The sequence below is a fragment of the Trachymyrmex septentrionalis genome, unplaced genomic scaffold (assembly GCF_001594115.1).
Source record: "Trachymyrmex septentrionalis isolate Tsep2-gDNA-1 unplaced genomic scaffold, Tsep1.0 scaffold21, whole genome shotgun sequence".
Classification (NCBI taxonomy): Eukaryota; Metazoa; Arthropoda; class Insecta; order Hymenoptera; family Formicidae; genus Trachymyrmex; species Trachymyrmex septentrionalis.
This window is the reverse complement of record NW_017305288.1, coordinates 594,705-606,320: the sequence shown is the minus strand read 5'-3', so window position 1 is coordinate 606,320 and position 11,616 is coordinate 594,705. Positions and strand designations below refer to the sequence as shown.

The following is an 11,616-nucleotide window of genomic DNA, read 5'->3' as shown; positions in this document are numbered from 1 at the left end:
TTTTTTTTTTTTTTTTTTTTTTTTTTTTTTTATTAATTAGGCGACGTGCTAATATATATCTATATATATGTATACATTGGACTGATGCGTGAAAATTGTTTGACTGATGTTACCAAATCGTTGCTTAAAAGTACCTAAATGTTAAGTTAAAGAATTTATAAATTTATGAGAGAGAACGCGCGCGCAAACATTATACGTTAGGAGAGGGGGATTCAGCAGAGATCACCATGCTGCAGATTCGGATTAAGTCAAACGAAAGAGACCCTTTTTTTTTTTATACGTTTTCTCCTTTCTTTTCACACTTTTATTTCTCTTTTTGCTGGAAGGAGAAGAGTGCGCCCACGCGCCGGTAGATATAGCAATCGGTATAATGTTAAGATCGACTGTGTAGTACAACAATTGACGCTCGTGAAAATGAGCTCGCCAGCTCTCATTTTCGACGCACGTACCCAGTTTTTTTTTTCTTCGCTTTTTTTCTCTCTTTTTCCATAATTTCTTTTTATCTTTTGGATGAGTATGCGCAGAGATCACGTGGTTGTTCGTCGAAGCACATATGATTTTACTTCCTTACAAAACCTTCATGGTTTCTCCCCATAGAACTCCATAGAGCTAAATGATAAAGCGCGATAGGACACCTTATCGAAAGCAGCTGTTCAAAAGGAAAAGGGAAAAAACGCACACAAAAAAAAAAAAGAAAAAAAAAATAGAAAAACGAGAATTTTTCTCGCACGACAGCTTTCTAACGATACAGTAAGTCTTTGATTTTCCGTTAGTTGCGTTTATGATAAGATTATACATTACGATGTCTACATGGATATCGGACGAATAGCTTTCCTGATTGATATTCGTACGCAACCGCTGGCTAACGCAGAAAAGCGATGCAGATAGAGAATGTTACACGAGGGAATATAAACTCTCCGAGTATAAAGCCTTATGACAATGTCAAAGCGCAAGCACTTGTGTAATCAACATATCGGCTTACCCCGAAGAACTTTGGAAAAGTCTCCACTATCTTGGAAAGATGATTCCGTTTTGGTACAAAATGTTTCGCGAACTCATGTTGCATTTGCGTGTAAAGCAACGTTTTCAAGAAAGGAAGAAAAAAAAAAAAAGATCGATATAATATAATATATTATATTATAACATAATAAATTAAATAATGTCAAGAAACACGACGTTTATATTACTCGCAGATGCGAATTGGGTCTTGAACGAAAACCTGTGCGTTGTATATCGTGATAATTCTGTTACGTTATTTTTCACAATGTCTTGGTTTTATAATATATATTTATTAACTATATACAATCCACATGTCATCGTGACCGTCGTCATTGCCGTGTCACTATTATTACCGTTATTATCATTATTACTATTATATGACGCGAGTATATTATTTTATCATTATTTTTTATTATATCAGCAGCACACACACATACACACACGCACGCGCACACGCGCACACACACACACATATCAACTATCATCATAGCTATTAATATTATTTTCATTCAGCATTATCATTTGATTTCATAATCGTTTTATTATCGCTATCGCTATCCCTATTGCTACGATCACTATTATTGTTATTATTATCAATTCCCGTATTCTCGTTGTCACCAACGAGTTATCGTAACTATAGTTCCATTATTGAGTTTCGCGTGCTGTCATTATCACCGCTACCGTTATCACTATGATCACTATTATTGCTGCCGCTCTGCTGCTACTGCTACTGTTATTAACTATTTTGGATCAGCACAGTTACTGCAAACACCCATCATTATGATTACGATTAATTTTTACTACAATTATTATTATTATTGCCACGCATCATCATTATTATTATTATTTTTAAGCAATATCAAATGCATTTTAATATATTTTCATTTTTATATTGCAATAAGAAATGTACTATATATTTGGTTTAATAACTCGTTTGTGTTGTCACTTGTTTTTCTAGTCCACCTATCACATCCTCAACGAAAAAAAGAGTAGACTAGAGAAGATTTTATATTATATTTATTATGTTTATGTTAAACGACGCGTCAGTTTTGACGAAATTGCGAAATAGGAAGATTATGTCACCGAGAAAATGATTCTTTTCTTTCTTTCAGCGGGAAGGTAAGTGACATAAATGCGATTTGGCATATCTATTCTTTGAGCGTTCGGTTAACGTATTTTTTTTTACAAGCATCATTAAGCAACTACGATAATTCGCACATATTGCAGCGTTCGAATTAATGAATTTTTTTTATTTCGGACGCTGCACTATTTCTCGCAAGTGACTGGAATCTAGCCGATATCGATGTTAAACACGATTCTTCAACATCTGAAACACGATTTTTCAAAACCACAATCAAACAGTCGATTTCCGTGTGTCAATGGAGAATCGATGTTTTACCCTGTAAATCCTATCGTATTTGGTAAACCTTGCATTCGCGGTGACGCGGTAAAAGACTGAAATACAAATAAATATAAGACAAGATATGAGAAATAAAGTAGACAAATATATACAGTAAAATATATATATATACATATATATAATGCTACAAAAAGCAATCAACAATATTATAATTATTATCCATTAGAAAGCATGGAAGACCCATTCGCAGTATTGCGACTGGAACGATCAGACATGATGTATGTCGAGCATAAATAATTACGCGTTTTTCATTTAAATTGTACATATATATTTTTTTATTCAATATTAAGAGTAGAGGGGGATCGCTTATGTGAATGCATTAACTAAATAAGACAACCAATTAATTTAAATGTTGGAATAATATACGTATATGTATTTAAATAAATTATCTCATACGTGACTACGCGCCGATTACTTGCAACACACAATTAAACTGACATGATGATCTCCCCCCCCCGCCTCAAATTAAATTAAATCGTCAATTTGATGCTACTAGCATCTTAATTTTTCTATTCCTCATATCTTACTCTTTATAGTTTTGTGTTTCTGCTTCATAAGCCGCACGCGCGAACACCCGCGTTGAAGATCGATGTTCCGTCTGATTTAGAAATCATCCATAATCGACTGCTGATCGTGTTGATGATCAGGACATATATTTTTGAACCTAACCTACATCTACATCGCATACAGGACGCGCTGCCGTGAGGAGTACGAAGTAAGAACGATTCGTTTCATCGATCAGAAAGCACCCGACACTGATTTCCGGTTTAGAACCATCTCTCGAGCGAAATATCTTTTCCCCGCCATGAGTATCTTCGGAGAAAGAGTGAGGGAGGGAGGGGGTGAGAGAGAAAGAGAGAAGGGGAGAGAGAGAGAGAGAGAGAGAGAGAGAGAGAAAGAGAGGAAACCTTCGCATAAGCGGGAAGTTTTTGTCGCGTGTCGAGTGCAAAATAAGACGGTGAGTACGAAGGAGGAAGTGCATATCGCGGAAAATCGGAAAAACGGAGAAGGAGGCCAAAACCGGGGACTACCCTTCCGAGATTACACCTCGTTCACGCGATCATATACGAGTACGAGGGGAATCGATTTCGTAAAAAAGCCCGCCACGCAGCTCGCCACGAGTCACGCACATTTAATTATGTTTACGTTTATGTTCACGTTTATTTGTTTAGTTTATTTCGAGTTGCATGCTTTAAATGTCATCCAGAATGCTCAGTGTACCTTGTACTCTCTCGTCGTCTCGTTTCTCATGTCTGTTAGACTTCGTGTACACACACATCTGAGATCCGTCGAACAATGTACATGCATATTCATAATGCGAGTCGGCGAACGACTTGTACACACATTCCACTTCTCGATTGGAGGACATATACGAATTTGCGGTATCCCCGACTTCCGTCCAATAAATGATTTCCCCTTTATCTCTTGTCTCATCCCCTTACCTTCCCCTTACAAATTTTTATTGCCATTTATTTCTCTAAGTGATATTATTTGAAATCTTTTAAAGTGTGAGCTTATATTTTTCAGCAAAAGAGCGATACATTGCTAGGATCTTGAATGGTTAATGAACAAAATTATTAATTATATGAGGTAATTATGGATTAAATTGTAATAAGAAGGAAAATGTGAAATGTAAAAAAAAAAAAAAAAAAAAAAATACCACGCGACGCGCATTAACGTGAACCATATTAATTTCGTATAACAATGCAATAAAATCTGTTATGGCATTAAAATGCGATGCATTCTCGTTCGTCGAATATTTGATAAACGGCCGTCTGGAGTCGACTTTGAGCACATATCGAGAAATGTGTGTAGCCCATACGAACGGTGAACGTCCACGAGACCGCAATAACGCAACTCTCCCGAGCCACCAGAGCGCAATGATTCGTACGTCGCGCGTCAATGACGATAGAGTCGAATTCCTCGATTGAAAGAGAAATGAAAACGCGCCAATTTTCTATAAAAATAACGCCACACCCGCCTTCTTTTCCCCTCGCAATTTCCTTCTCTCGTGAACGTACACGCACACATTCACATGTGTGTGTATATATACACATACGCGTGCGAAACGTCTCGGGGTGCATTCATCCCCCTGCGTGTGTCCCCCCCAGCGTGTACTTGCGTATGCGTATGTGAATTATTTCATGCATGTGCGCGCGCCTCTTGTCCCGTTCTCTCTTTCCGCATTAGCAGCGATCGAGGAGTTCCGAACAGTTGCCGAAGAAGGCCGGGGGGAGGGGGGGGGAGAGGAAAGCCGCCCGTAAAAGAAAGTTCTTACTTCGCTCCCCACGAAGAGAAACAGCGCGTCGATTCCTCCACGTCTCTCCGGTTCTTCTCACTCTCCCCCCTCCCCCCCTTCCCTTCCTTTTTTTTGTTTCCAACGACGTGCCGTAATTACGTCTCTAAAGGACGCGAGTCTCGTTTTTAATGGATTGATTAATGCGCGAGGCGTGTATCCAGTAGGGAAAAGAAGGGCGGAGGAGGAAGACGACGGGCAGAGGCGTGGGGCAGGATTCGGTAGCAGCAGGAAAAGGGTTGATTTCCTCGCAGTCGCGCGCTGACCGTCGGATGTATATTTGCGAAATTGACGATATTAAAAATTTCTCTCCAATAATCTTTAAATGGCTAAGCTGAAAATGAATCCGCGCGCGTTACACATCGCGTCCGCTCGAGTTCTTTACAAGCGCGCGACGTAAGAGGATTAAAGATCGCCGCGAGGGTATTTGCAATGATTCCGTCGCACGTGAGAGAAAAAGATTAGGTAAAGTTTTGCGGAGGAGTATTAACGGCGTACAATAATTTCAGCGTGGGATATGCTCACGATCGTTTTCACAATTTAATGAAAAATTTATCATCCACTTGTCACGCTTATATAATACGTAGTTGTCACCACACAAAAAACGGACGACCGTTCTGCGATCTCCGAAGGTACCGGGCTTTAAATAGATAGACGCGCCTGCCGTTTTCCGAGCTGCAGAAGGCACCGTATGATCGGCGCGATCGAGATGACGTAAGCACAGATCGAGAAAATACAAGCACGATCCTAGGAAATGGAGTAGGTATTCGAGCGAGATTCGCGTACGCGAGACCGTTCCCTTTTTTTTTTCTTTTTTTTTTTCTTTTTTTTTTTCAATTCATTCTCGACGATCGCGGTATAGGGTTTAAGTGTGTTGGTGGGGGTGTGCAGCTGCATGAGAGGTGCGTTGTTGTGTTTCAGTGCTCACCTCTATGACGGGGCTGACCTTGAACTCTCTGAACACCCAGTCAGCGAAGAAGTTGTTCACCTGCCAACTGTGCGGCAAGGTACTATGCAGCAAAGCATCCCTGAAACGCCACGTTGCCGACAAACACGCCGAACGACAAGAGGAGTACAGATGCGTCATCTGCGAGCGGGTATACTGCTCGCGTAATTCCCTGATGACCCATATATATACCTATCATAAGAGCAGGCCCGGCGACATTGACATTAAGTTCTTTTGAAGGTTTAGATAAGGTAGGGACCACGCTAAACACACCTATGGCGCACAGCATTTCGAAGATCTTTAACATGGTCTCTCTCAAAACTCACCCCTATACAACTTAACAAACACAAGACACATTTCCTTCCTTTCTCTCTCTCTCTCTCTCTCTCTCTCTCTCTCTCTCCCCCTCCTCTCTTACTCTCTTATCCTTTTTCTCTCTACCTATTTTTTTATTTTCTTCTCGTATACATATTCGCGCAAGTACATATCGTGACTCGCACGCTTGTTCCCCGGATCGCGCCTTCCCTGAGATTCATTTTGCCTTCCGAATTTTGTCCGCGTTCATTCGCGCGTTCGCTTTGAAAGAAATGCACCGTCTTCCCGGTCCAACCCGGTCGGATGACCCGCCGTCCCGGGACGTACGGGAAGCCTGCGTTTCCTTTTCCTCCTTCTCGTTCCGCGCCGGCACTCCGCGAATGGTGCATGCCACGGCGAGAAACCGGTCTCGGGTTGGTACACGGGACACCTTCTTTCTCTTCTTGTTCGCCTTACGGTCTCCGAGTCTCGCCGCTCGCTCGCGCGCCGTCGCGTCCGCATCCCGGCTCGCGTAACTGCTTTCTTTCCTCTTATCCCGTCGTCCTTCGCGCCCCCTTTTCAGTACCGTACGCGCCGTTGATCGAGTTCTTCCGGTATTCACCGGTCCGTTATATACCTGCTGTCAGTGACTCGAATCCCACGATGCATCAGTAAAGCAGCATGCCGCCTAGCTACATCCACGCATAGCAAACGCGAGATACGGATTTTTTTTTTTTTTTTTTTTCTTTTCTTTTCAAAAGTCTACCAAAGAGAACGGAAGAGGTCTGGAAAGTTGAGCGAAAGACGTTTCAAACTTTCGATGTTTCGTAATCTTTTTTTTCAACATTTCGCAATCTTCGGGTAACTAACGCCATTTATGTAAGAAAAAAAAAAATCTCGCATTTCAACTGTGACATTATATATACACGTAATAAACCGAAAGTAACTGAATGCTACTCATATCGCCCTCTCGAAAAATATTGCTGCTATTGTACCGTTATAATTATCAGGATGAAACGGCGTTATTTATCTCCTATTTCAATCTATCTCATAACGTCACGATTGAAGAGACTTCGTTACAAGAATTCTCTCATTTGTAGATAACTTTCGTATTTATCCTGTAACTTATAAAGAAAAAAAAAAAAATCATTGCGTTGATATTATCAGTCATTACACGATACTGATTGGAAATTGTCTTTTAATAATTTGCATGTTAATAATTTTGTGAAATCTTGTTATCTTCTTGAAATACAATAACACGTTAGCTAGTTTTCTGATGCTCAGGAGAGTCATATGAACAGACGGATGAACTGACACGGTGAATTTAAAAACTTTTGGGTGCTAACACACTAAGAACGATTTATCATCTTCGATAAGAACCTATTACGAAGATCCTTATTGATCTATGTCTTTCTTATTCTTTTCTGTTTGTGTGACATCCGCCATACTTTTCCGTTTCGTGCCTCCTCACAATCTCTTCTCTTTCACTATCGTCTTGCTCATCCATCTAATCGATTCGTTGCTTGCTTGTTTGCATGTCCATCTGATTGTCCGCCTGCTTGCTTGTAGCTGTGGCTACGCATTTGTCGTGATTCGTATATTTCTTGATTATTTTTCTATGTTTATACTATTGAATAAATTTTGCGTCTCATCGGAAGAGTATTACCGATATAGCGATACGGTGGGAAAGATATGATGAGAATTGAAAAGCGATCGGCAATTTGATGCAACTGTCACGATCGGCAAAAATTGTACGTTTCGCGAGAACGTATAAAATTTAATTGTAATCGTGCAAACGTTATTGCGCTAAAAATACGAACATAATCTTCAAGTTTTATTTTCTACTTTTATTGTTTTAGTTTTGTTTTTGTTTTACGTTTTATCGAATGATTTTTTTTTTTTTTTTTTTTTTTTTAGCATTTTATTTTTGCTTTTCCGTTGTCATCTTTTATGGATTCGGAAACCGATACGAAATCACCCCTTTTTAGACGAACGTTGAGTATAACCAAACATTATTGTGAGGTTTCTTAACGCAGAATAAATTTATTGAATTAAACGCAACGTAAAATGTTATACTTGTGCGATCGCGAAATCTCGAGACTGCTCGCGTTTCACCAATCTTTGATCACATGTCTCTCTATGGAGAATTTATAATTCATCCGATTAATAAGATGACTAACGATTAAAGTAGCGTGTGCTCAATTTTTAGCACGTGCATAATCGTGTCGTACTACACAACTCGTAACTTTTATCAGCGGATTGATCCTAATACGCTAAAGCATACTAATCGCTAGCTCGATGCACGCGGTATAATGCACAGACACAGAGCCTTTTCTTTGTCCCTTCTCTCATTTTCCTCTTCCACGATCGGAATCTTTTGGCGTCTCTCGTGTCCCATTCCAGATACTCTATAAAACTCGTAAGAGTAGAAAAGGAATGATTACTATCTAACAAATTTAATCTTTCTAATTTATCTATACGGAGCTTTGCAATTTGCACACAACTCCGCATTATTCTCAATTCTTTTCTTTTCAAATGCAATCAAACTTTGATAAGTCAGAGTTGGTGATTCCAAGTACAATCTCTTTATACTAATTTACATAATAATGTATCTATATCCATGTACGCTTTCTGTGCTACATTATTGTTTAATATACATTGTTTATGTATTATAAAAAGGATTCGTACATTTACAAAATTAAGTACGATATGTAAATTAAAATAATCGAAGAAATGAAGGTTATTCGATCTTATTTGATTCAAAGCGCAGTGTCTAATAATATTTTTGCGTAAACCGGAAACTGTAAAATTCACGCAAATATTATTAGGCATCAAGATCCGCTTTGACCGAATATAAGGCTTTTGCTTCTCCGTTTTATTATTCTTATTTACATATACAATAGATCGATTTTCTACTTATTATCGATGTAAATTAGTTGTGGTGATGGTGATTTAAATCAGATTGATCTTTAAAAATTCTATTCAACTTTTCCAGACTTTACTGTGCTGTTTTCAAATTTATTTCAAAGCATTTATTATTATTATCATTATCATTATTGTTTTCAAGATGAATCTAGCTTAGCCTTTGCGAGACGTGGAAATACTAGCTCTGAGTTTCTAACGATCGATACGTTCGATCGATGTGTCATCTGACCGTCACTGTGATGGTCGGGTCTTAACAACATCTATAACAAAGCGATTAATAGATGCGTTGAAGAAGCCGTTAGAATTTCGACAACGTCGATCTCGTATGCTGTATACACGAGAGAAAAAGCGCATCTTACGTCGTGTTCTCAGCGAAACGTAAAGATCTCTATTTCCCGTTTGTTAACAGCATCGAGGGAAAGAACTGTCGTCGGAATTACATCGGTTTCTACGTACGTGTCAAACCTCCCGGCGGTGGATGATCCTTCCACCCCCACCCCCCCCCGCTCCCCCCGAAGAGCGGCCTTATACAGATCTGAATGCGTTTCAGGTACGGGCAACGGGATGCATCCGGCACCGACGACGCCTCCCACTGTCATGTACCGAATGCCACCACCCACGGCGGGTGGCATAAACGAGCCTCAGGAATGCCCGTACTGCCGTCGCACGTTTTCATGCTACTACTCCCTCAAACGCCACTTCCAGGACAAACACGAGCAATCGGACACGCTGTACGTCTGCGAGTTCTGCAACCGTACGTACCGTACGAAGAACTCGCTGACGACGCACAAGAGCCTGCAGCACCGCGGTACCAGCGGCGTGCTGAGGCGGCTCCTAAAGGCCACGGCCATGAAGAATGTCTTCGGTACCATGCAACATCAGATGCAGATGCAGCAGCAACCGCAATGAAAACGTCGGAAAAACCAAAGTCCCCCTATGCTGGATCGTCATCCGCGTCGTCACCGCCGTCGCCGTCGCCGTCGCCGCCGTCTCGCCGCCGTCGTCATCGCGCCGCTAACGTCGTCGTTCTTCGCGCGAGTCGCTCGAATTAATTGACGTCGTCCAGGCATCGCACATAACTCGAGACCACCAAGGCCAGATTATACGAGAGTATATACGGAAGTACTACTTTGCGTAGTCCCCCAGGACGCTCCCGTGTTCAATTTAAGCTACGCTCAAAGTGCGGTTTAGCTCGAACCGCAGTTTATCAATCGCACCTCGCTCTCTTGGGTCGCGATTCGCATAAAACTCAGTTGGCACAGACCACCACGAATGATTTCTAAGCAATTTTTCGAAATCTACGTTACTGATAAACCGGAACAGAGCGGATATGATCGTTGATTATAGTTATTTAACCGTGATTATCGATGCAATTCTTATTACGAGCTATAATTGGATCGAAGTGAATTAGCAGTATCCTGGATTAACGAGATCTCGTTTCTCTCATCTACGCTGTATTTAGGTTCGTAATCCGCGGAAGAAGAGACTGCAAATCGCTAAATCGAGATTAGTAAACCCAGGAGCAATTTAGCTCTTGTTAAATTGCAACGAAGCCCTCGTAATTTCAACGATTAATTTACTCTTATTTACTCGCATTTGCGGAGCACCATAATGTCTATCGCGATCAGTTATCGTAAGACGTTAAACGAGAAACGGATTAAAGAGAAGGGTGGAAAGCAGAGAGAGTTACATGGAAGCCCGAATCGCGGATAAGTCAGATTACAAATGTCGGCATTTTTTTCTCCCAGTTTTCCCCCTCGCTTTTCCATCGTCCACCCGACGAAAAAAAACAGGCGCGATTCTTCTTCTAGTTTAGACTCGCCAACGTAGCGTTGTAATTTTTCTTCGTCAAGACTGCAATGAATCCAAAGAAGGACAAATTTTGACTGAGAAGCTTTGTAATTCGACTGAAATGTGAAGGAAGGGGAGGAGGCTCCAACGTTTTAGTTTAGTGCGCGAAACAAAGACACATTCCATTATCAGCGATCAGAATGCTGATGAGTCGCCGAATCAGTCGATCAAACAATCGACTGTAACGGCGAAATTTCGAGTGAAGAATCTATATGTGAGACGTCTATATGTATTTTCGAGGACGACATTATCCCGCCGCGAGAAATTTTTTGTTTTTTTTTTGTTTTTTTTTGTTTTGTTTTCTTTAAGTCAACGTTCTCCAAAAAGCGAGCGTTCAAGCGAAAAGATTAGGGACGGGCGTTGAATTAAAACGAGACGTTTGGGATGGAGAGGACAGTCTTCCGGGAGTCGTTTCCGAGAAATCGAACGTACGTTACGGATGGAATTCTTCTGTATCGGCGCTCTCGAGACGCACGTCTAACGGTATTCATGTACAGACAAGCATTACGTCTAGTCGTCGGAACCGGCCTCGCGTCGCGCCCTCGTGAACGAAAGAATAATTCGCGAACGGTCGGGCTAGACACGTCGCCCAAAGTGTTGGGCGAATGGACAGTTTTGAGAAACACAGGAGTTTGAGACGTGCTGAGACGCGGAGCGGTGTGAAACGTCGAATTGCGGACGAGATCTCAGGACGAGAAACCGAGGGGACAATCGTGAGAATCGTTAATGAGATCGGCAATCTGGCGTCGAAATATAGTACGTCCCGATTTGCATGCGTGTTACGTATACACGCGTGTGCATGCCAAATGCACTTTCACGCGGCCGTATCGCAAATGCGCCGAGGTCGTTTACACACACACACACACACACACACACACACACACA

The 11,616-nt window shown here is 41.2% G+C and overlaps 1 protein-coding gene across 4 annotated transcripts in view; it reads left to right on the top strand.

The window, feature by feature from the left end:
• Positions 1-10,996, top strand: part of LOC108748048 (broad-complex core protein) — a 69,102-nt gene extending 58,106 nt beyond the window's left edge. For 2 of the 4 annotated variants that reach the window (XM_018486031.1, XM_018486029.1), the window contains exons 6-7: positions 5,637-5,912; positions 9,431-9,497. In XM_018486031.1, the coding sequence (XP_018341533.1) occupies positions 5,637-5,899 (263 nt within the window). In that variant the 3' untranslated portion in view covers positions 5,900-5,912; positions 9,431-9,497. Of the gene's footprint in view, positions 1-5,636; positions 5,913-9,430 lie in introns of all 4 variants that reach the window. The other 2 variants (XM_018486025.1, XM_018486024.1) reach the window with 1 other exon arrangement.
• The last annotated feature ends 620 nt before the right edge of the window (positions 10,997-11,616 follow it).